Here is a 23582-nt window from a genome sequence, read left to right as displayed (position 1 = left end):
TCTGCCCCCGCCCCCCCCCCCCGTGCAGGTAAGAGGCTGGCAGCCCCTCAGGCTGTGGCCCAGCTGTCCCTGCGACACCGCCCTTGGATCCATGTCTTCTTTAACAGGCCACATTGCTTCCAACCTTATTGTTTTTCTTAAACTGCAATTTTCTATTTAAAAATTTTTAAATGTATTTTAATTTTTGAGGGTTGTGCAGGGTGTGGGATCTTAGTTCTTTGACCAGGGATAGAACTCAAATTCCCCTGCAGTGGGACTATGCAGTCTTAACTACTGGAGCCCCAGGGAAGGCTGGAGGCCCTATTAACAAAAAAAAAAAAAAAAAAACCACGAAACAAAAAAAAGGGACTTTCAGAGAATCACCTAGGAGAAATCTACAAAGGAGACCAAAAAACAATGGGGGGTTAGGGGAGGCAGGGATAGGAAGAAGTAAAACAGGCAAAGCCCTGGAGATCCGACAGCCGAACAACACAGATTCCAGAGAGAAAACCAAAGGAAGGAAATCATTAACAAGCAATTCAAGAAAGCTTCCCAGAAACGAAGGATTAAAGTCCGTTCTGAAAAGGTTCATTGACCCACAGACCTTGGCTGGGGCACGCTGGTGTGAATCCTGGAGCCGGGAGAGACAGTTACATACACAGGTCCGTCCTCAGGACAGCCCCGGACTTCTCCACTGCAGCACGGGGTGCCTGATGGAAAGGTAACACTGCCTTCAATATTCTAACGGAAGCAAACTCCCGCCTGGAGTCTCATCCTCCACGGAGTGAGAGAGGAGAAGCAGCTTTCCAACACATACCCCTTCTACAGCAGAGGTGGGAGGAAGAAGTTACACAAACCACAGGAGACCTCAAGAGGAAAGCCCGCAGGCAAGGCCTTAAGCACAGAGGAAAGCCGGCCCAGCCTGGGGCCAGCCGAGGAGAGAGGGACCAGACGGGGGGATGGATGTCTTTACACAAGTCTGGGCGGGCCAGCCGAGGAGAGACTGACCGGACAAGGGGGACGGATGTCTTTAGACAAGTCTGGGCTGGGACTAGCACCAAGCAGGCAGGAAGCGAAGCAGGAAGAATGTCCCGGGCGGGCCAGAAGTTCACTCATCATGGAAAAACCCGAACAAACCTTCTGGCCCACCCAATAAGAGGATTACTAATTCTAGGAAAGAGAACGTTCTGCATGAAAGCGATCCCATCTGCCACCTGGCTCAGCTGTAATCAAACACCCGGGCCTAATCCCTAATAACAGAAACACCGAATATGATCAAGTCAGAATTACAGTATCAGGGAGATGGGCCACAGGGAGCCCACGTCGGTAGGCAGGACGGAAAAGCTAAAAGATAAATGCCCGAAACGAAACACCAAGGAGGAGCCACACAAACAGGTTTAAATGGAGACACGGAAGCAAATACGGACAAGCAGCCCCGAGCTGAGAGGGCTGGGCGGAGGACTGAAGAGACAGCGTAACAACAAACCCCCCAGAACCACCTGCTCTTTCAGTACAAGTAACGAATCTGTTTTTTCCTAAAGTGCGGGACATAAAGCTGTTTTAGGGTAACTTTATTGTTTTATAAAACTTCCAGGGAATTCCCCGGCAGTCCAGTGGTTGGGCCTCAGCTGCCGAGGGCCCAGGTTCGATCCCTGGTCAGGGAACCAAGGTCTCACAAACCATGAGGTGCGGCCAAAAAAAGTTAACGCTCACATAAAACAAGGCACTCTAGGCCACGGTCAGAATGTGGACGTGGATATGCTGAGCCGGAATCCCTGAGTGGGGACAGCAAGGGCACGGCTCAAAACAGGTTCCCGAGCCCCCATCTCCAGGGGAGGCGCTGCGGGGGCTTCAGTCGTCTCTGCGTGCATCTCAGCAGACCTGTTCCTTTTCAGAAACAGATATTCCTTATCAGAAACAGATGAACTCTAGGTCGCATCGAAAGCAAATTACCTCCTTCCACAGGGAGTTCACTGGAAGCTGCCCCCAGCCACCCTTCATTGAACTTGTGGGAGGAGCTCTGGGGGCATGGTCCTGGGAACTGACCGGAGGGCCGCGACCTCGTGGCCGTGCTGCGACCTCGGGACGGAAGCTCGCTAGGGGACCTCCCGCTCCCCCAGCACCGGGACATCTGTCCAACAAGCACCATCTAGGGCCGACGACCGAGTCCCTCGCCTCCAGTTTCTGCCGCAGCTCATCCTACACAGGAGCCCTGCCGGCCCCTCTCCGGTGTCCGACTTCTCCATGCTGCTTTTCCAGTTCGGGGCTGCCGTCAGCTACTGGTGTCACACACCCCGTCTCTGCGTTAGCAGCCGCCGCTGTGCCCGTCCACGCCAAGCGCTGTGATAAACACACAGAACCTGTCTCCCGGGTCAGCGCAAAACTGCTTATGAAGCCAGTACCCCAGGAGCCACGGGCTCTCTGAATGACCTTCTAATATCAGATCACCTCTGCTAGACGCTGACTCACTGGGGTTTGTAGGTGGCAAGGTCTGGGTCTCGGTTTTTTCCCCACAGGCACGACCTGGGTGTCCTGTTGTTCAAGCTGAGCTGACACTGCTCCCGAAGAGGCTGCCGCGTGCGTGACCGCGTGCCAGCAAGGGAACCCATGCGCCCTCGGAGCCCCTCCAAGCACTTAGCCAGTGCTGGCTGGGACGGCAGCCTCTGCGCTAATCAGTAACTGCGCTACTTCAAACTGGCACTTCCCCAGCACATCTCCCAGGGTGTCAAAGCCTAAGCTGCGGCCAAAGCAAACACAACAAAAAGCTACAAAAGGAACACAGAGTCCTCAGATTCTCAAAAAGAAAAAAACCACCATATTTATTTAGTTCAACATTTTATCCACATCTAAAGAAAACGATGCCTACAAATAACCTAGGACATAGGCACGCATCCCGACCCTGATAATCTAAAAGAAAAAAAAGGAGCAAAGTTCTGTCCAACAGATAAAATTTATCTTCGCTTCTGGAAGATGTTTCCACGTCCCATTCCGCGTCCTCTGCCTCTTGCGGCCACTGAAACGGGAGAGAAAAGACGAGGCAGGTCGGTAAGGACCCTCACCACAGAGGAGCCAGAGCCCAGGACGCTGGCCACAAGGGGCCTGAAGGCCCCCAGTCCGGCAGCAGGCCTGCCCGCCGCACCTCACAGGGAAAGAGCCCCGGGAGGGGTGGGTGCCCGGGCAGAGCTGGAGCGGACGCCGTGAACCGTCTCCTGGCCCAGCACTGCCCACCAGAAGCTGGGGGCAGGGCCCTGCGGTGACAGTGGTTGGGGAGCCCGTCCGGGAAGCAGAGAAAAGACGAATTCTCAGAGCTGCCCCAGGATGAGCAGACAGAACACTGCAGATGCGTTTACTTCACACGTAAAACTCTGAAACAGATGTGAAGTGTTAACGTCTATTCAATCTGGGTGAGGGATCTTGTTCTCTGAGCTGTTCTGCATGTGTGAAATGTTTCTGAACAGGGGAGGGGGAACCACAGATGAAAACCCCAGACCACCCCTCGATGAAGACTGCTGTTCTCTGAGACTCAGGTCGGAAGAGGGGACCCGTGGCTTTGAAGAAGAGAAGATGCCCTGCCGGCCTCTGGACTCTCCTCCCAAGAGCTTGGAGCTGACCCAGGAGGGAGGGCAGGCCGTGAGAACCCGGCTGCCGGCTGGGGGCGCCGCCTCCTAGAGCCCCGACAGAGACGCACAGCAGCCGCTGCAGCTCAGCCTTCGCACCTTCCCAGGACAGGCCAGGGCGAGGAGGAGGAGGCCCCTCGGAGCCCCAAGGCCACCTGAGTGGGACAGGCCTGGCGCAGTTACAGGCCTGAGGAGCATCGAGGGGCCTTCTGGCTCTTCACCGACAGACAGGCCGCTCCTAACAACTCACCGGTTTCCTAGCGGATCACCGCGCAGAACCCTCCAGGACCCTGACACACAACACTGGGTGGGCTAACCCAAGGGAAAAGGCCGGGCCAGTCACGGGGAAGACCCCGTCCCACTTCTGGAACGCAGTAAAGGAAAACTGCGTTTGGCTTCCTCTAACGGGTAAAAGACGGCTCCAGACGGCTGACTTCTGATCCAAGAGCGCCCCTCCCCACACCACCTCCCTCGCTCAGGCTGGGTGTCAGGAGACACCCCAGCCGCACAGGGACCCAACCCCAGCCCTTCAGGGCCCGCGCCTCCGCTCAGCAAGCAGAGCAGGGCAAGCTCCCTGCAGTCACCGCAGCAGACTCATCCACTCTCATCTGAGCCCCCCTTTCTTCTAAGGCACCGCTGTGGATCTCGCATACGTCCTGAGTGGGGTCGAGTGAGGCAAGACAGAGAAGACGGGGCCTGGGGATCCCCAAGACTGCGGGGGCAGCGGTGTGGAGCCAGCTGCCCCGGTCACAGGGCCTTCCTAAAAGGCCACGACATGCCCGTCCACCACAGCCCTGCGCCCGCGGCACCTACCCTGGGCCTTCAGGATGGCCGCCTTTCCCCGGCCAGCGCCCGAGCCCTGGTTTTTGTTCTTCATGCTCTTCAACATGGGCGCGTTTTTCAGCATGTCGGGCAGAATCAGGAAGCGGATCTTGCTGCCCCGGATGTACACCTGCTCCAGCTGGGCCACGCGGCCGTCTCTGTACGTGACCGTGATGTTGGACATCTGCAAGGAAACCGCCCTTGTCAGTAAGGTCAGGGGCACCGGCAGAGAGCAGGGGGCGTGAAGGCGAGCCCTGGCTGGAGGGAGGGAGACCAGAAATGCAGATGCGCACGTCACAAGAAAAAGCCGGGGACCCCAGAGCGCCTGCGGTGTGTGCCGGGGTGGGGCTGCGCTGAGCACCTCGCAGTCGCCAGTTCCCACTTGAACGGACTGAAAACCCAAGGCTGAACGGCCAGCACGCAGAGACTCCTAACTGGAACCTGGGCATGGCCCCCAAGCCCCGATTCTGCCATCCGCAGGCCCCCCGTCAGCGTGTGCCACGGGTCAGCTGCTGTGAACGGGCCGCAGTGGCTCAGCACCGCCTGGCCGAGCCTCGCGCACCCCCGCATTGGGCTGCAAAGGTGCCCCCAGGGTCGCGAGTGCCCCAGATGCGGTGCCGCCCACAACTGGACCACACAGGACTCAGGAGCAGGGCCGTCGCCGCAACTACGCAGCCCCTCCAGCCTGTGGGCAGATGTGTATGCCGGCAGCGGGGCAGTGGGGGTAGCCAGAGGAGAATCCAACCAGGAGACTGGCCGGTCGTGGGAAGGCAACACAAACCTGCCCGTGCCAATCTCAACAGGCACCACGTTAACAGCGAGGGCAGCTCACTCCACAGCCTTCTGGGCGGAAGAGGGTCACAGTCTACTCACAGCGGGTCAAGCCCACGTCGCACAGCGGAGCGCTGGTCCCTGCTTCCTGACGCGTGTCCTCACCTTACCCCGACCTGCTCTCTCCTTCAAGTGCTAGCTGCCCCCTGCCCCGGCCTGTGCTGGAGCCCCTGGCCTGCAGAAGGGGCAAATGTACTCCCAGCTGGCCTGCGGTCTGTTCGGGGGCTCTCTGCCCCAGGCCGCCTCTCCTCCAGCCCACCCTGAGCACCCGGACAGGCCGTTCTGAAAAATCAACGACAGTCAGACTGCGTGCTCTCACGACCGGCACGTGTCCGCCCAGGCTCGAGCTGCTCACGTCAGGGCCAACAATGATGGCAACGATAGTAACCCCTTCACAAACACACGGACAGTGTGAGCCCACATGGAAAACAAGCGCATGAATAAACGGAGAGGCACGCAGAGCAGACCCAACAAACACAGAGTACCACGAGGAAAGACATCACTCTTGCAAGGGTTATAATAACACCAAGATTCAGGCAGGAATCTTCACTGGAAGCAAAGCAGGGCTGACCACTGGGAGACCGCTGAGAAACAGAGTGTTACAAGGCATTCACTTAAAGAACCTCCCCAGGAAGCGCTCATCAGTTACAAAAGGAAAAGGAGCCCACGGTGGAGAGAACACACACTGCCTTAACCAGAAGATCAAGGTTCACGTCGCACAAGGGGCACACAGGGGTCAAGGGGCACACAGGGCTTTCGGGCCTCAGTGATGCCCCGAGGAGACAAAAATCACAACACCCCAAAAAACATAACCCAAATCTAATGAGAAAACATCAGAGAAGCCCTAATCAAAGGACAGCCTAACAAAACAACTGGCCTCTAGTCTTCACCAAGTCATCAGTGGTGTGAAAAAGCAAGCCTGGAGCAACTGCTGCGGGATCTGCTAAGCGCACTGAGGGGTCTGGGCTGGGCGCGAGGGGCAGCCTGCAGACCCGAGAAACTGGAGGCGCTGCAGGGGGCAGAACGGAGCCCACGCCGGGACGCCGGGCTCAACAGCGCAGCAGGAGGAGGCACACGCATGGGCGCACAGGCACACGGGCACGCAGTGAGGGGCTGCTGGGACCGCAGCCCGCTGCCCAGCAGCTCAGAGAACACCGCGGGAGGCTCCCACAGACCACCGTGCCACGGCAAGAAAGCGCCCGCAACAACCTGGCCCCGAAGGGGTGAGCATGCCAACGCCCGCAAAGCATCACTTCCACGGGAGCCGTGAACCATCACCTTCCCCGCAAAACGTCTGGGAATCGTGCTGCTTTAAGTATAGTCAGATTTTGGACTTGGCCCGTACTTTTTTTTTTAAAGATAACATTTACTGTGCTTTGATGATCACAAACTTAACACACGATTTGTCATTTCAAAATGAGAAAAATATTTTTAAAAATTGTGGAGAAGGAAAATGGCAACCCACTCCAGTACTCCTGCCTGGAGAATGGAGGGAGGAGCCTGGTAGGCTACAGTCCATAGGGTCGCAAACAGTCGGACACGACTGAGCGACCTCACTTTCAATAACATATCATGCCTCACCGAAAAGCAACTACTCACATGAGTCTTCCTCAAAATCTTTTTAAAGCATTCCATTTATCATTTATAGCCTGGTTCTCATTTTCATAAAACCAGGAGCACTGTGGAGCTCTGTGTCTCCCCACTATGTCCGTGGCATTTTACCACATTAAATACTCTTCCGCACCACCTTACTGGGTGAGTAATATTCTTCACAATGTGCACCAGTTTGGGTGATCAGAACTTTTTTACCTTATCAGCAACGCTGGCTGAGCTGAGCATCCTCAGGGCAGCGCCGCCATCTGAGGCTCTCCTAGTCACCACCCGCGTCTCTGGGTCAGACCTGCGCCCTAGACTGAAAGCTCTCCTGCTCCTGCCCTTGGCCCTCTGCAGCTCCCCCAGTCAATCTCTTGCCAAGTTAACTCTGTCCGCCTTTTACAGATGAGCAAACAGGTAATTAACGTTAATTAATAAAGCCAGCTGAAATTCAAACCCACACCAGACTCCAAAGCCCAAGCTCTTAAACAGAAACTGCATCCCACACTCTGTGAAGTGATGCTACACGAATCCTCGCGCCGTGGGAAGGGAACCACACCGAGCAGTGGGCCCAACACGCCTCAGCAGAGCGACGTGCAGCGGGGAGTCCTGTAACCTCACTCCTTCCATTTTACGGATAGAACTATCACCCAAAGCTGCTTACCCGGCCAAGTATCTGCTCTAAGTGCGCTCACACGAGGCGCTTCTGCTACAAAAATGGCTGATACACGCAGTGTGTGAGGGAAGAGTCGGCTAACTGCAAAGCATCACGCAAGCACGCTTGGAGGGCGGGGGAGCTGAAGCTGACGGCTCCCCTGAAGGCTGTGCTGCTTCTGTTAAACGGGCCCAAAACGTGTGAGAAGACGGCCACGGGACTGGGAGAAACGGAGGATGAGCGGTCCAAACAGCCCAATTCTAGGAGGTTACACATTCTCAACCTCCAAGTGGCCCTCACCGAAGCCCGCCTCTCTGGTATCTCCAACAGGGCCTGGCACAGCTTGGGCACTTGGCGAGCAACCGCTGACCAAGAACTCCAAGGAGCGCCCAGCCGCCCGCATCCCGCCCTCCAGGCCTGCGCCCGCCCCAGGCCCGCCCCAGCCCCGCGCAGAGCAGGGCACCTGGCAGTTCATGTTGTCCTCCGCCTCGATGAGCTTGCCCCGGTACACCTCGCCCGTGTTCGTCTCACACGTCACGATGTGACCCTCGGCCTCGTGGAGCACTTTGATCGGCACGCCAATGGACATCTCGGCAGGAAGAGAGCTCTATGGCGAGAAAGAGACGGCAGTCACTTCATCTTTCGAAGCCCGAGAAGGCATGCGGCAAACACAAGCCCTCAAAGCTGACACTCTGGAAAACTTAGCAAAGTTGCCAGAGGTGCACTATTTTGTTTTAGCTGAATTCTGAGCTTGAAGGACCTATCTGGCAAACACATGCAAGATGTGGGTGGGGAGGAATGGGAGGCTAAACAGGGGGAAAGCTAACGGGAATGAAACTGCCTCCCATTTTCCTTCCACCACAGGTCCCTTGAGTGTGCGTGTTAAGTCACTTCTCTGACTCATTGCGACCCCATGCACTGTAGCCCATGAGGTTCATCTGTCCATGGGATTCTCCAGGCAACAATACTGGAGTGGGTTGCCAAGCCCTTCTCCAGGGGATCTTCCCGACCCAGGGATGGAACCCGCATCTCTTACACCTCCTGCGTTGGCAGGAGGTCTTTTTAACCGTGCCGTTTGGGAAGCTCAGAAGGGGCTGTGCGTTTAATTCAACCCATTAAGCGCTCTCTGACCGTCTACTTACTTCACCATTAAGCTAAAGAAAAAATATCCAAGTGTTCACAAAGTGATGGTGTGCTACAAGTAGGAAATGCTCATCCTGGAGGGAAAATATAACCAGGGAAAACCCGACTTGATCTAATTAAGAGAGAAAAAAAGCAAGTGGGTTTTTTTTTTTAATCCCAAGATGGGTGTATAAAACAAAAACTTCTGTAAAATGAAATATTTTCTGCTCTCCAGTAAACAAGCCACATCGCAGCCATTTGGTATTCCAGCCTTCCAAATGCAAATTTTTAAGCCCAAGTAAAAACCATACTGGCTTTTTGGCAGCTGGCTGAGGAGCTAGGGGATGTGAGAAGCACAAGAGGCAGTCCCTCGAACCTTAGCCTTAGGGTAAAGGAGGAATTAGGATGTGAATGACCAAAGAGCAGGATTTGGCCCCAGATAGCTGATATGCATATGAAAGAAAAGATTTCAGAAAGCCCGGAGTCTTGCATCTTCCCAAATAACAGAAAAGTGTTAAATCTCTTCAGGCAGGAGACCTGGTCTCCGTTACTCAACGGTCATCTTTTAATATTCAGATTACCTGCCACTTGCTGCAAACTTCTTCGCAGCCTGACTACACCCCACCCAACATTTCTCTCTCCCGGGGGTCGCCTGAAATCCTGTCTTCCGGGCTCGAAGTCCTCATGATTCCCACCGAAGAAACCTAATTCTCAGCTTTTAGGTGGCGGTATTTTTTCGGTTGACAGGCAGCAGGAGGTTGGAACACAACCATGTGTGGTCAAGAGAAGAAAAGGACTGGGAGAGGTTAGGAAAAAACAGGTTCCGTTCGTGAGGACAACGCTGAACCGCAGCTGGGGGAGCCGGGGCAGCACAGAGACCAGGCCATGGAAGGGCAGCCGGAGTTACAAAATGCATGCAGCACGATTTAGAAGCAAGGAAATGTGGTAACTTGTGTTTTAAGCGTGAGTGGATCAGGCCCTGGAAGGGGGAGGGAGGCAGAGATGACAAGGGCTTTGAAAAGCATCAGCCGGGTAGGGATCTGGGGGAAAAGTGGCCACCAGCCAGGAACGATCTCAAGACCACTGCCTGGATAGTTCGAGAAACACCGGCCTGGAGAGCTTCGGAAACCGAGGAGCAAGTACTTCGGGGGAAAAGCTAGCGAACGCAGCTCCAGGCGCCTGTGCGGCGCCGCTGCGGGTCTGGGTGGCCGGGCTTCCCACGTCTCTCCCTCCCCGAGCCCCGCGGAGCTCCCCGGCGGCGCGTCCTCCTCCAGCCCCCCGGCCCCTCGCGGGACCTCGGCCCAGCCCTCGCCCGCCCCCGCGCCCCCGGCCCTGTCCTCACCGGCTCCGGTCTCCTCTTTCAGAGGCTGCAGGGTAGACGGAACTCAGGCGACCGCGAAGGCGTGAGGTGCGCGAATGGCGGGCCGCGCGCTCCCAGAACACCACGCGTTCCCAAAATGCCTCGCGCAGTGCCCGCCCCCTTCCTTTTCCCGAGTGGCGGCGGGCGGGGTCTTTCGCCTTCGCGTTCATCCTTCTCGCGCCGGCTGGGGAACCCGAGCTCGGGTACAATAGTTCCGGGCCCGGGGAAGAGCGGGGCGGATGACCGGACCCAGGTGCCGCCGGAAACAGCGACCCTCGGGCCGGCCCGGGCCGAGGGGGACTCGCGCTCCCCAGCACCCGACGCCAGACGCGGGCTGGACGGCGAGGCGGGCGGCGGGGGCGGCGGGCGCGGAGGCCCGGGGCCGGGACCTGCCCCCACAGCGGAAGCCTGCGAAGCCGACGGCGCCAGGGAAGGGGCGCCCTGAGCGAGGCGAGTGCCCCCGGCGTGCGGACAGGGGAGGCGGGGACCCGGAGGAGCGGGCCGGGGGGCGGCCGGCGTGGGGGCCGGGGGCGGGCCGGGGCGGGGCTTGGGGCCGCAGCCGCCTCCCGCCCCTTCTCCCCCCGGGGCGCTGGTGCTGGCGGCCCGGGAAGCCGGCGCGCGCGGGCCGCGCGCTCTCGTCCCCAGTCGACGCCAGAGCTGCAGCCGGCGCCGGGCCGGGGCCATGGGAGCCCCGCGCCGCCCGGGTCATGAGGACGGAGGTGGACGCGGAGGCAGCGGGGCCGCCGCTCGAGCCCGGTCAGTGTGGTTCCTCCGTCACCCCGGGGATCGCGGTGGGCGCGGGGCAGGACCCCGGGGATCGGGGGGCGGCCCTCACCCCGGGGATCGGGGTGGGCCCGGGGCAAGACCCCGGGGATCGGGGATCAGCGGTGGGGGGCAGCCCTCACCCCGGGGATCGGGTATGGGGGAGAACCCAGCCCGAGCGCCGGGCAGGGTCCAGCCGCGCGACCTTGGGCCGACCGCCGCCGCGGCCCCTGCTGTTGAGCTCTGAGCGAAACCTGGCCAGGTGTGCGCTCCGGCTGGTCCCGCCGGGCCGGCCACGGTCAGTTGGGGTTTGTTTGTTTTCCTGATAACTCCCGGAGCAGGGACACCCCTGGGCATCTCTCGCTTGCGGTCATGGAGGGAAGGAGGGTCCTGGTTGAGCGGCCGGGGCGGGGGGAGGGGTCACCTTTCCCAGGAGGGAAAAGTCCTCTTTAGAGCTGCTTTGAGGAGACCCTGTCTCCCCTCCGGGAACTGAGGCCTTAGAAGGGGCAGGCAACTGGGAGGGATCGCAGAGCAGTGAGGGACCGCCGCCTGCCCCTGGCCTCCCAGACTCCTGCGTGGTGTCTTGCTACAGGGTCTTCCTTCTCTAGTTCCTCCTTCCAGGCGCCTGAGTTCCTTTGCTGCGGCGGGGGGAGGCGGGAGGGCACAGACTGATAATCAGTGGCCAGCCTCGGTGTGCTCTTCTGAGTGGGGGGGGCAGTGGTTCCCCATCCCCTGTGCGGCATACAGTTGACGAGTGAGGGGCCCACACGGGGAAGACCCCAGCCCTGAGGCATCCGTGGGACACGACTGTAGTTGCAGCAAGGAGTTGGGTCCAGGGCTGTCCCCGGGCTTTGCTGTCTCGTCCTCCAGTTGTCTCACTTTGTGATCTTAGACCAGACACTTGCCTTTCTGGAAGAGCCTGAGTGGAGTAATGACTCATTTCCAGGGCGCTTTCTCTGAGCAGGCACTCTGCCCGAGTTGTTTGCATGCAGGGCCTCGTCAATCCTCATAACGACTTGGGTGAAGCTGGTTCCAGTTGTCACCTGCACTTTTGCAGATGAACCGACCCAGGGCTTAAGTATTCAGGACCAGGAAACTGCCTTCCTTCTTGAGGACAGCTGCCAGCTGAAGCCGGGTCAGCCCCTTCCAGGCAGACCCTGGCCCTCAGGTGGGATGGGCTGTGGCTCCAGGTGCCTGGCAGCAGCTTGGGGCTTGGAAGGCCTGCCCTTATTGGGTTGGCCGACTTGCTTGTGCCTGGATTGGGGGTGGCCCCAGGCGGGTGGTCAGGCACCTCAGGGGTGTGGGCAGGATCAAAGGGTAAGAGATAAGGGCGAGAAGAGGTGGGGCAGAGTTCCCGAGGGCCCCAGCCAGCAGCGGGCGGTGCCACGTTTTACAGCGGGGGCGGGGGGGGGCGAGGCACAGACAAGAGTCGGAGCCTGGCCACAGGTGGCCCAGCCAGCCAGTGCCAAAGCCCCGGCCGCAGAGTCAGGAGGAGCCGTGGACAGAGGACCATAGTCTGGAAGCCTGGGGGAAGGGGAGTCCTGCGGTGACCCGGAGGCTCAGGCCGCTCAAGGGAAAGAAAAAAAAAAACAAAAATGCCTTCCATTCACCGCCGAAGCCTGTCTGCCGAGGTCTCCAGGCTGGGAGGAGGCAAACGCTCCGTGCCTGCCACTGAGGAGTTCCCCGCGGGTCCAGCGGGCAGACAGATACCAGCTCCGGTCCTCCAGATGGAGGGGAAGGGACTGACGCGTTTGCATGTTCAGAGATGGGAGACAGCCTTCTGGACGGAGGGATATGCAGGAGCCAAGGCTGGGGAGTAAACAGCCCGTGGAGAGAAAAACGAGAAGGCAGTGTGTAGCTTTGGGAGGGGCTCTGGAAGGGCGGGACGCAGGCCGCAGGGGCCAGCAGCCTGCGGAGGCCTCTGCCTCTGCTCAGCCTTCGGGGGCGGGGCATTGCTTTGGGACGTGAGCACCTGGATGGCGGGGCTCGTCCGTGACCTAGTGTGCCCAGGGCACACCGTAGTGGGCGCTCGGGAGTTCCTTTCTTTCCAGCAGCAGTTTCTGGAGTCACTGCTGCATCAGACAGCAGGCACTGGAACCACAGCGAGTACGGCGAGCCGATTCTCTGCCCTGGGGCCGCTTACAGTCCAGCGGGGCGACAGGCAGGCTTTTTGTGTGTTTTTGTCATTTTTGCCCAGTACTGTGAAGGAGACACTGTGGAGCAGCCCCTGCCCCCAAAAGCACAGTCAGTAAACACCTCTCACAGGCGGGGGGACTTGGAGCCAGGACCTGAGTGACAAAAAGGGGCAGGCTTGAGTCCCGAGGGTGAGAGAGCTCCCCCGGGGCGAGGGGGGCAGGTCCGGGAAGGCTTTGTAAGGGGTAAGAACTGGCTCCTGAGGGCCATGGAAGACTGTGGAGGGACCCCTGCGGCTGCTGTGGACCAAAGCCGGAGAGGGACTGGGGCGGGGACAGGCAGAAGTCGGACAGGTTGGGGCCCACGGGGCCAAGTCCGTGGCAGTGGGCGGAGGCGGATGTTGAAAGGCCCAGAGAGGTGGCCTGGGTTCCTTTTGGGGCCTCCTGGGGCCAGGGGAAGGAGAGAGCGAAGCCTGAACCCCGACTGGTCTCAGCGCCCCAGGCCCCAGCCAGATGGAAGACGGGGCTCCCGGCAGCACCCATGCAGGGGCCCCGGGGACAATCTTGCCAGGGGCCAGCGGCTGGCCAGCAAGCGGCTCGCACTCAGCCGTGCCTCCCTGCTTTCTGCGGGCCTTGTGGGTGAGGCGGGAGAGGAGAGAGGCCACGGCAGTGCAGCCAAGGCACAGTCCTGAGCCCTGCTCCGGAGAGGGCGTGGACAGTCCAGCAGGGAAGGGGTCCACATGGGGGCCCAGGCCAGCGGAGTGCCAATGAACGAGGGGGCACGGCCAGCCTGCCGTCCCGGGAGGCCTGGGAGGTGCTGGCCTCTGAGCCAGGCCTTGAGGGCAGGGGAGGGTGTGGACGGGAGAGCAGGAGCTTGGGACCCCTGCAGGCTACAGGAGGTCACAGGTCACAAGGCCAGGATGGACCACAGGGCTCCCGGGCGCCCTGCGGGTTGGTGCACGTGGGGGTGGGGTGGGGAAGGGTGCTGGGGGTCAGCTTTGCGCGGGCCGGTTGTGAGTTCAGGAGCGTTGCCTGGAGACCTCAGAGGTGGGGAGACCACAGCAGTCGAAAGGGCGTCCTGAACGAGGAGAGTGTCACGGCCGGTTCTTTAGCTCTGAGCTCCATGCAGATTCCCGGGACCCCCAGGGCAGGAGGGCCCCCCAGGCCACGGGACAGGGGCCTGCCATGGCCCCGCTCTCCGGTCTTAAGGCGCGTCCCGCACGGTCCCCGGCCTGGCCCCTAGTTTTCCTCCGCCGCCCGTGTGTGCTGTCCGCCCAGGCACTCCCCACCGAGTCGCCAGTCCGCAGGCTGGGCACTCATGGGGCTCTGGGGCAATGTTTGTTGACCAAAAGGGAAATCAGACCAAAGTCCCCACTTGAGGGATGGCCAGACCAGCCCACAAGTGAAAGTCAGAGGCCCAAGCCAGTGGGAGAGCCCAAGCTGGAGCGCCCAGGCCAGGCCCTGGCTGCTCCGCCCCAGGTAGCCGGCCCTGGCTGATGTGTGACCGCCCCCTCCTTGAAACCCTGGGGGCTGTGGAGTCAGTGGCCTTGGGAATTGAGACAGGAGCGTCTGCCGAATGCCTCCGGGAGCCCCCCGCCACAGAGGGGCTCCAGAGAGGGGCCACGGGGGGGCATGGTGCCCGGGGTGGGGGCGCCGTGCACCATGGGGGCAGCGTTGTGGAGAAGTGACGTCTGCAGACAGGACTTGACTCCGTGGCCTGGGAGGCTGAGCCAGTCTAGGCAGGAGGGAGCGGGTATGTAAAGGCCCAGGGGCCTGTGAAGGCTCCAGCCTGGGGAGGGCGAGGGGAGGCTGGGCAGCAGTGGGCCCCGGGGCGGTAGCCACGCAGGCCTTGTCCTAAGGGGTGTGGGAGCCACCCCACCGGAGGCCTGTGCATAGGGCTGACCTGCTCAGACCGGCGTTTTGGGGAGACCGCCGCTGTGGCGAGGAGAATGGGTTGAGGGACCGGTAAGGCCGTAGACCGTCCTCGAGTGGCCCCTTGGGACCTCAGCAGGCGCTGGTGACGGCGGCTCCAGTGGGAGTGGGGTGGCGGGCAGGCACTGCGCTGAGGGTCCGTGACCCCATGTCCCTGCCACCCGTGACCTGCCCGCGCTCCTCCCACCCGTGACCCCTGTGCTCCTGCCTGTGACCCCCCCCACCACGCTCCTCCCGCCCGTGACCCCCCACTCCTCCCGCCCATGACCCCCCGCTCCACCCACCGTGATCCCCCCTGTTCCTCCCGCTCGTGACCCCCCCACCGTGCTCCACCCGCCCGTGACCCCCCTGCTCCTCCTGCCCGTGACCCCCCCACCGCGCTCCTCCCGCCCGTGACCCCTGCGCTCCTCCCATGCAGGGGACTTCGTGCAACTGCCGGTGCCCATCATCCAGCAGCTCTACCATTGGGACTGCGGCCTGGCCTGCTCCAGAATGGTGCTCCGGTGAGTGCGCCGGGCCAGCCCTGATGGGGGTGTGGGGGTGCACGGGGAGAGCCCCGGGCGGGATTCGTTGTCCAGGCGGCTGTCTCCAGCTGGGGCTTGGGGGAGGCCCAGCATCTACCCAGGCTCCACCCCACCTGTGGAAGCCCGCGGCGGTGGACCAGGCCCCAGCTCTGCCTCCGGAGGATGCCCAGAGTCTGGAACGGCCAGGAAGTCACATGTGCCCAGGCCTGCCCCACAGACTGACCCCCACGGCCGAGATGCGGGGCCCTCCTGCAGCCCCCTGACCTCGGACTCTCGGCAGACGGGGTCACTGGGCAGGGCAGCCTCCTGCGCCCCTTCCTGGAAGTCCAGGCAAGATAGGTGTTTGTGCCTAACGCTCAGGGGACTAGGGATGAGGTGTGCTCCCAGCACTTAGATGGTCCTGAGACGAGGCTGGAGAGGCTGGCGACTGGCCCAGAGTCACACGGCCCGTGAGAGACGCCAGGTGCAGAGTCCAGGCCCCGGACGGGGACCTGCGTGGTGCCCGGGAGGCCCCGGGCAGTGTGCGGTCAGGACCTAGGAGTTCACGACGCAGGGCGGAGCCTCCCGGGGGCACAGGCTCACACGGCGGGCCCTCGGGGGGAGGCTGCCCCGAGGCTCAGCAGGCACTGTGCCTGCAGGTACCTGGGCCAGCTGGACGACGCTGAGTTCGAGCAGGCCCTGCAGGAGCTGCGGCTCACCAGGAGCATCTGGACCATCGACCTGGCCTACCTGATGCGCCGCTTCGGCGTGCGACACCGCTTCTGCACCCAGACTCTGGGCGTGGACAAGGGCTACAGGAGCCAGGTGCGCGCCGGCCGCGGCCTTCCCGGTGTGGGACCAGGCCCCGGGGCCCAGCAGCTCAGGCGCCCCCACCCCCACCTGTCGTGGACGCACCTGCTGACTTGCGGAGGTGCCCTCGCGACTCATGCTCCTTCCCTTTGTCGCGGCTCCAGCCGGCCCGGCCTCCGCACCTGTCTTCCTCGGGCCGTCACGGGCCAGTTTTCTTCCTTCGTACAGGGACAGCCAGCTCCAAGTTGGGTCTCTGGTGTTCTAGAAGGAAAAAAAGTCTACCGTCTTTCATTTTTATAAAAAAGGAAGGCTCAGACACGGTGCTTCCAACCCAGAGGGCGCGGGTTCCATCCCTGGCCGGAGACTAAGACCCCATAAGCCATGTGGGACGGTCAAGAAAATAACTCAAAAAACAAAAACAAAAAGCACACAAACAAACAACAACAAAAACAGAATGCCGGCAAAGCCTCACTGAGACCCCAGTGCACCCTGCCGCCCTTAGAGCCAGGCCTGCCTCCCACCTGGGCCGAGCAGACAGTGCCTGCCGGCCTCGTGGGCGACAGGGCCACTACCCCGTGGCCAGTGCCCGTCTACCTAGCTCTCCTTTGAGCCGTCCAGGCCAGGGGGAAAGGCTGGTGGATCTGGTGTGGTCAGCGTGGCCTTGAGGTGGAGGAAAGGCCCAGAGCAGGGTCTCTTCTGCCTGCCCCGTGGGGCCCCTGGCCCCCCGAAGGCCCCTGCGCCAAACAGACCGTGTCCTTTGCTAACACGCGCCAGCTGAGCCGAGTGGGTGGTGTCCAGACTCCCGCCCACCCCCAGGGTACCGGCCCGAGCCTGCCGCCCGCCCATCTCCCGAGCACCCTCGCCAGCCTCGGGTGGTTCTGCCGCCCACGGGCCGGGCCCATGTCCACTCCCGACCCCCGTGCTGTTTACGTCCTCCCTGGGGGGCGGGTGTGCGGACAGCCGGGGTGGGCAGCCTCTGCAGCTGCTCTGCCTTCACAGTCCTTTTACAGGAAGCACTTTGACACAGAGGAGACCCGGGTGAACCAGCTCTTTGCACAAGCCAAGACCTGCAAGGTGCTGGTGGAGAAGTGGTGAGTGCGTGCGTCTCCCCCACCCCCTTCCTCGTGCACCTGCTGCCCCGGGGCTGGCGGGGGGCGGCCTCCCTTGGGAAGGGGCAGACCTGAGCTTTCCCGCCCTGCCGGCTGTGGGCACTGACTTGTCCCTGCCCCCGACCCCTGAGCCTTAGTGTTTCCATCCATAAAATGGGAACAGGTTGGGGGCTACGTGACCTAGTCTACACAAAACTCTGACCTGGGGTGGCTCCTGAGCCGGGGGAAAGAGGGACAGGTGAGCAGGACAGATCTGAGCCATCCCTCGGGCTGCTCGGGGAGTGCTGGCCTTGGGGCAGAGCACAGGGACCCTAGTGGCGGGTGACGGCCTGGGGAGCACGCTGGCACGGCGAGAGGCTGGCAGGGACGGCCTGGGTGTCAGCTGTCAGGGAGGCCTGGCCAGACCTCCTCCCGGCTGCCTGACCTTAATAGGTCTCCCTCTTCTCCACACGGGGCGGGGGAGACTTGCCCAGACGCAAGCAGCTTCCTCCCCAGCCTGCTGTGGGCACTGTGCCCAGCAGGCGTCCGGCTCTCAGACCTGGGCTGGTCTCTCCCTGGGTCTCCCGTCCTCCCGGATTTCTGTCTTCACAATCACCTGACCCAGGCACACAGCCCTCTGGGCACAGGGAAAAGTTCTCCACGTGTCCCCAGGCCACGTGAGCGCGTGTTGGAGGGTGAGGTAGCCGGTGTTAGCTCCGTGGCATCTGACCAGCTGCGTGGCCATTCCCGCCTCCCCCGCAGCGGTGAGCGCCACGGTCACCCCAGTGGCCCAGCCATGCACTGACCCGCACCGGAACCCCCACCCCAGGCTTCCTGGTGGCTGAAGTGCCCCTCAGGGTCATACCTTCTGCTGGGAGTTGAGCCAGCTGCTTCGTCTCAGAGACCCGGTGGAAAAATGGCACACTTCCCTGGGCCACAGCATCAGACCAGGCTGCTCTGTGACTCGGTGGGGCTGGAGCTGGGCCCGGCCACCAGGTGCCCACACGCACCCCCGAGGGGCCTGGAAGGAAGGAGGGCTCAGTGTGGCTGGGCGTTGGCCCCTACCCACCGGTGAAGACGGTGGGGCCCGGGCCCTGGGGAATCCCCCCAGCCCTCCCCCCTCGGGTCTGTCTTGGACTTTCCTCCTCCCGGGGGCCTCAGAGGGGCCGGGGCCTAGGAGTCTGGAACAGCCGGCTGACCTGGGGTTCCCCTGCAGGTGCTGCCAACTAGTCCTTCCCGGCAGCCCCTTCTGCCACAAGGAGCCTCAAACAGAAAGAGAAATACCTCCTTGCTTGGTTCCAATTCGGGGAAGTAAATTAAACCACCCGTTTATGTTACTAATGCAGCCTTTAGGGTAAAAGACCAGGGCAGTGGGGGGCAGGTCTGGAGTTGTACGGTCACCCTGTGAAGGGCCTGTGGGCCCAGTGTGTCCTGGGCACCCCCCATCCATGCTTGGTCCCCCGCTGAGCCCCGGCCACCATGACGAAGCAGGTGGGCACCCCCCACATGGAGCTCAGGGCGGACGCGAGGCGTGGCCCGGGCTCTGGGACAAGGGGCAGGCCAGAGCCCGGGGGGTTAGGGTTAGGGTTAGGGTTAGGAAGGGGCCGGGGCCCGGTGGGGGGCCCAGCGGCGCTGCTGACCCCGTGCGTGCCCTGCAGCAGGGTGAGCATGCAGGACATCCAGGCCCACCTGGAACACCGGGCAGGCGGGGGCCCGGCGGGGGTCCGGGGAGGGCCTAGGGCCCGGCGGTGCGCTGACCCCGTGCGCCCTGCAGCAGGGTGAGCATGCAGGACATCCAGGCCCACCTGGAACACGGGGCAGGCCGGGGCCCGGCGGGGGTCCGGGGAGGGCCTGGGGCCCGGCGGTGCGCTGACCCCGTGCGCCCTGCAGCAGGGTGAGGGGCCGGGCCCGGCGGCGCGCTGACCGCGTCCGCCCTGCAGTAGGGTGAGCGTGCAGGACATCCAGGCCCACCTGGAACACGGGGCAGGCCGGGGCCCCGCGGGGGTCCGGGGAAGGCCTGGGGCCCGGCGGCGCGCTGACCGCGTGCGCCCTGCAGCAGGGTGAGGGCCCAGGCCCGGCGGCGCACTGAGCCCATCCGCCCTGCAGCAGGGTGAGCGTGCAGGACATCCAGGCCCACCTGGCGCAGGGCCACGTGGCCATCGTGCTGGTGAACTCGGGCGTGCTGCGCTGCGACCTCTGCTCCAGCCCCCCCAAGTACTGCTGCTTCACACCCAGCGGGCCCCGCTGCTTCTGCCGCTCCCCCGACTACCAGGGCCACTTCATTGTGCTGCGCGGCTACAGCCGGGCTGCCGGCTGCGTCTTCTACAACAACCCGGCCTACGCCGATCGTGAGTGGGGCGGGCGGGCCACACCGCCTTCTCCCCGGGGCCCCTACCCCCCAGCCCCGGGCCATCACCAAGCCCGCCCTCTGCCCCCACCCAGGGCCCAGCCCAGGGCTGCAGTTCCCACCACCCCCAGCCCCCAGGCCAGCCCTCCGTGCTAGAAAGGGAGGTCGGGGGACCTTGGTCAGGGGACTAAGAGGCCACACGCTGCGCAGAGTGGCCGAAAGAAAAAAGTAAAGTCTGCCCGGCCCTGGCCCTGGTCGCCACCCACCCCCTGCCCAGACTCCCCACGGCCCCGGGGACAGGGAGGGACCACCTGCCTGGCGCAGACAGCCCTGCGGCCCCCAGCGAGTCCCCTCTCTAACCCTTTCTCCTGCTGAGTCACAGAAAGCGCAGAGGACAGGCTCACAGGGGCCACAGCGGCTGCAGGGAGGGCGTCCGGCGTGGTGGGGGGCAGCTGGGACGCCCCTTGCTGACCTCCCCGTCCTCCTGCCGCAGCAGGAATGTGCAGCGCCAGCATCAGCAACTTCGAGGAGGCCAGGACCAGCTACGGCACAGACGAGGACATCCTCTTTGTCTACGCGGACAGCTGACGGCGGGCCCGCTGTGCGCTGCCCTGCCCCCAGAGGCCACTCCAGAGGCGCTGGCCCAGGCCCGGGGTCGGGCGAGGCGCCACGTCCCTGCTGGCTGTTGACGTCGTCCTCCGGGCCCGAGGCCGAGGCCGGCTCCCGCTGCGCTCAGGGCACGTCTGCCCCTCGGGCTCCCTGGTGCCTGCAAGCCGGACTCAGGGCAGACGGGGGCGCAAGAGCCCACCTCCCTGCAGACCCGGGACCCGACCCAGCCCCGAGAGCCGCGGGGCTGTGTGTGGAGTAGCCACCCTGGGCCCTGGGGCTGTGTCAGCTCCAGCCTCCCTGGGGTCTGGTCGGAAGGCAGGCGCTCTGGGCCAGCTGCCCCCTTCCCCCACCCCCGCCCGGGGGGCCCAGTCCCCGCAGCTGGTGGCCAGGCCCCTGGGGAGGGCTGGACCTCAGGTAGAAAGGCCTCAGGCCCCTGCGGCCTTCCTTGGAGCGGACACCTGGGCTGTGGGCGGGACCCTGGCACCCGGTGGCAACCCGAGGGCCAGGGCCAGCGGCCTGGGCCCCAAACACGCTCCCTGCCCCCGCCACAGCGCCTCCTGCCTCAGTGCGGGCAGCCCCATGTCTCAGGGTTGGGTGCTGGGGCCCTGGGCCTGCACACCCGATCGCGGCCGGGGGCAGCCTGTCGCCTCCCCCCAGCCCAGTGCTCACACCTGGCCCTCTGCACAGAAGGCCAGGTGGTCTCTGTCGGCAGAGGGAGGAACCCTAACCCAGGATTGCACAGCGCGGACCCCCGCATGGACTAGAGCAGCTTCCTGCTCCTTCCTTTTTTAGCCAGAGGTGTGTGTGTGTGTGTGTGATTTAAGTCTTTTTTTTTTAGCCGGGGGACGGTGTTTTTTTGAGATTGAAGTTTTCACTTTTGGTGGGGTGAGACTCAGCCTCAAGCAAGACAATAATAGTGGGGTCACAGGTACTTTGGAACCACGGACACCTCTCTTCACGGGCAGATAAGCCAGGCCAGGGTCTCTTCCAAAGCCAAGGGGACCCGGGGCCGCAGGCAGGCTGGCCTCGCGCCACAGCCAGAACCTGACTCAGGACAGAGGTGGGGCTGCGTCTTGAACCTGGGTCTGCGCCCCTGGAGAAAAAAGGGAAATGGGCCATTCCCAAAAGGGGCTGGGACACCTCCTGCCCCTGCCCCGGGTTACCTCTGGCCAGGGGGGCCGGGACGCCCCCGTCAGCCACAGCACCTAAGTCTTGGTCGTCGCTGCTGGACGCCTGATGCTGGGGCAGTGGTTGCTGCCACTTTCCCAGGCTACAGACCACCCAGCCGTACAGCTCCTCGACCCAACAGCCTTGACCGAGAGGCAGGCGCTTCTGGCCAGGCAGCCGCCCTGGGTTCAAAGGCTAGCGCTGCCTGCGGGCCCGTCTGGTCCCGTTGCCTTAACCCTGGGTGGCCTGAGACCCCCGAGCCCTGGTTCCCATGCCCGGAGGGCCACACGGGGCAGCTGCGGGCTGGGTGCCCCGGGAGGCCCGGGTGACCCCAGCGAGCGTGGCGGCGTCCAGGGAGACAGCAACAGGAAGGGGCGGCCGCCCTCTGGTGAGGCCCAGTACTTGGGCTGGTAGGGGCTGCCCAGGGAGCAGCCTCCACAGACAGTGTCCACGGTGCCTTCGTCCATCAGAGACACTGTCCCCAGGTCGGAGGAGCGAGCCTCTCGGGGCAAGCTGCAGGTTAGAAGGCACCCGTCTGGAAGGTTCACAGGAGCTGCCTGGTCGCGGGGCCGCTGCCACCCGCCTAGAGCGGGTCTCGGAGGCAAACCTCACCCTGTTGTGTCCTGTTCACACACAAATCATTAAAACGGGGCTGGAGACAGCAGGACTCGTCACGCGGTGCCGTGACCCCTTGGCTGCACGTGGAGGGGGCGCCCTGGGCCACTGGTTGTCTCCCCAGCCACCTAGGGGCAAAAGGGATCTTACGCATCACAGGGATTTTTATACGTGTTCTCTTGTTTGTAATGAGCCATTCTCAATAAACATGATCCTCACTGCAAGACACTGGCAGCCCCCGGCCCGCCTCTGTGATCCTGGTCTCCTTGGGACGGCCGCTCCCAAGCGCACGTGTAGGTGTGCTGGCCACCGGCCGCCCGGGCGTTCTCAGGATGTGACTGGAGGTGCCAAGCGGGGGAGAGCTCGAAACCGAGCATGAAGGATCACTGGGGATCTGGGAGACCAGAGCGGGGAACCTTCCAGAAACCGTCATCTCTAAAGCCCTGTGCTGAGAGCCAAAGGTGCGAAGCTCTATCTGTATGACGGTGCTGTGACCAGGCCAGCTCGGCTAGCAAGGCGTGTGTGGCCCCCGCCCAGGCAGTTAGGAGGTGCAGAAAAGGCTCTGATCCTATAGCGTGGAGACCCCATTCACTCAGGGGCTCCCCAAACTGCTTTGCCACACAGTTTGTTTCTGTGGAACCCTGGTCTTCCCTGAATGATGCTGACCTTTGGGTAAGCCCTGATACAGTATCCTGAGGTCATCACTCAGGACTTGCCTGGTGGCCCAGTGGTTGAGAACCCACCTTCTGATGCGGGGCCCGCAGGTTTGGTCAGGAAACTTTTAAGATCCCAAGTGCCGTGGGGCAACTGAGCAAGCAAGCAGACGGGTCAACACACAGGCTGCTGATCCTCTGGGGACTTAGATCACTGGTCCTCCCACCAAAGCAAAACCACTGGCCCCACGGTGACCTCCAGCTCCACCAAACGCCGGGGTCTTGTTCGCTGGTGGGACGACTGAGCTGAAATCTGACAGGTCCACTTGGGGCCAAGCTGTTCACCCAAAGCTGCACAGCCCTGAACTGGAAGTGGGCGTGGGCCCTCTGCTCAGGGGCTAGAAGCCCAGGCCAGTCCTCCACCTGGTAAGCTTTGCTGTGCTTTTACCCGCTCTGCCACCCAGACTGTCAGACTGTCCAGGTCACTCACATTGAGGCACAAGGCGAGAGCCTGTCCACCCTGATGGGCCCACTGGGACAAGGCTGGTGACCGCACCTCAGCACCACCTGACGGCCTCCTGGGCCCGTCCCTGGGCTGGGCAGAGCAGTGCCCCCACCACAATGGACCCCGCACGAAGGACACAGTGCTTTCTGATTCGGAGGCTGCCACTGCACGCAGACAGGTGATTCTGGCCAAGGGCTGGCCCGTTTCTCCTGCAGGGAAGGAGGGCACTGTGTCCAGGGCTTGGCCCTGTGCAGCATGCCCCCAATTCCATCACACCTCCCACCGCCTCTCGGGGCTATCTGCGGTGGACACTTATTAGGGTCACGGAGGTGCTGCTCCCATCCAATCAGGCAACTTTGAGCTCACCGCTGTGACCCTTGAAACTCATCCGTGTGGTGTTATTGGCTTTCAGGGCCGCCTTCAGCCTGACGAGGGTTCGCCTTTCATCACAAAAGCTCATCAACGAGGAGCAGGAGTCAA

The 23582-nt window shown here is 62.3% G+C and overlaps 2 protein-coding genes and 1 long non-coding RNA gene across 13 annotated transcripts; 1 reads left to right on the top strand and 2 right to left on the bottom strand.

Annotated features, from left to right (window-relative positions):
* Positions 1-2771: 2771 nt before the first annotated feature.
* SNRPD3 (small nuclear ribonucleoprotein D3 polypeptide) lies at positions 2772-10120 on the bottom strand. The gene is made up of 4 exons (XM_070385772.1): positions 9962-10120; positions 7961-8104; positions 4410-4602; positions 2772-2992 (listed from the first exon to the last, which is right to left on the bottom strand). The coding sequence occupies exons 2-4, from the start codon at positions 8084-8086 to the stop codon at positions 2931-2933; spliced, it is 381 nt and encodes a 126-aa protein (XP_070241873.1). The 5' UTR covers positions 8087-8104; positions 9962-10120; the 3' UTR covers positions 2772-2930.
* A 57-nt stretch (positions 10121-10177) lies between these two features.
* GUCD1 (guanylyl cyclase domain containing 1) lies at positions 10178-22168 on the top strand. Of its 10 annotated transcripts, none has more exons than XM_070385764.1 (6): positions 10178-10429; positions 15224-15308; positions 15968-16133; positions 17118-17209; positions 19316-19554; positions 20047-22168. In XM_070385764.1, exons 1-6 carry the CDS (start codon positions 10219-10221, stop codon positions 20139-20141), a joined length of 888 nt encoding a protein of 295 aa, XP_070241865.1. In that variant the 5' UTR covers positions 10178-10218; the 3' UTR covers positions 20142-22168. The 10 variants fall into 10 exon arrangements, with proteins under 10 accessions (XP_070241865.1, XP_070241867.1, XP_070241866.1 ...); XM_070385762.1 differs by having other exon boundaries at positions 10181-10429; positions 19313-19554; XM_070385763.1 differs by having other exon boundaries at positions 10186-10429; positions 19313-19554; positions 20050-22168.
* Positions 16143-20137, bottom strand: LOC138991460 (uncharacterized). Of its 2 annotated transcripts, none has more exons than XR_011467404.1 (3): positions 19958-20137; positions 18072-18227; positions 16143-16379 (listed from the first exon to the last, which is right to left on the bottom strand). It is a non-coding gene; the product is annotated as an uncharacterized lncRNA (long non-coding RNA). The 2 variants fall into 2 exon arrangements; XR_011467403.1 differs by having other exon boundaries at positions 19914-20136.
* Positions 22169-23582: the final 1414 nt, after the last annotated feature.

The sequence above is a fragment of the Bos mutus genome, chromosome 17 (assembly GCF_027580195.1).
Source record: "Bos mutus isolate GX-2022 chromosome 17, NWIPB_WYAK_1.1, whole genome shotgun sequence".
Classification (NCBI taxonomy): Eukaryota; Metazoa; Chordata; class Mammalia; order Artiodactyla; family Bovidae; genus Bos; species Bos mutus.
The sequence above is the reverse complement of the archived record's forward strand: the minus strand, read 5'-3'. Positions and strand labels throughout refer to the sequence as shown.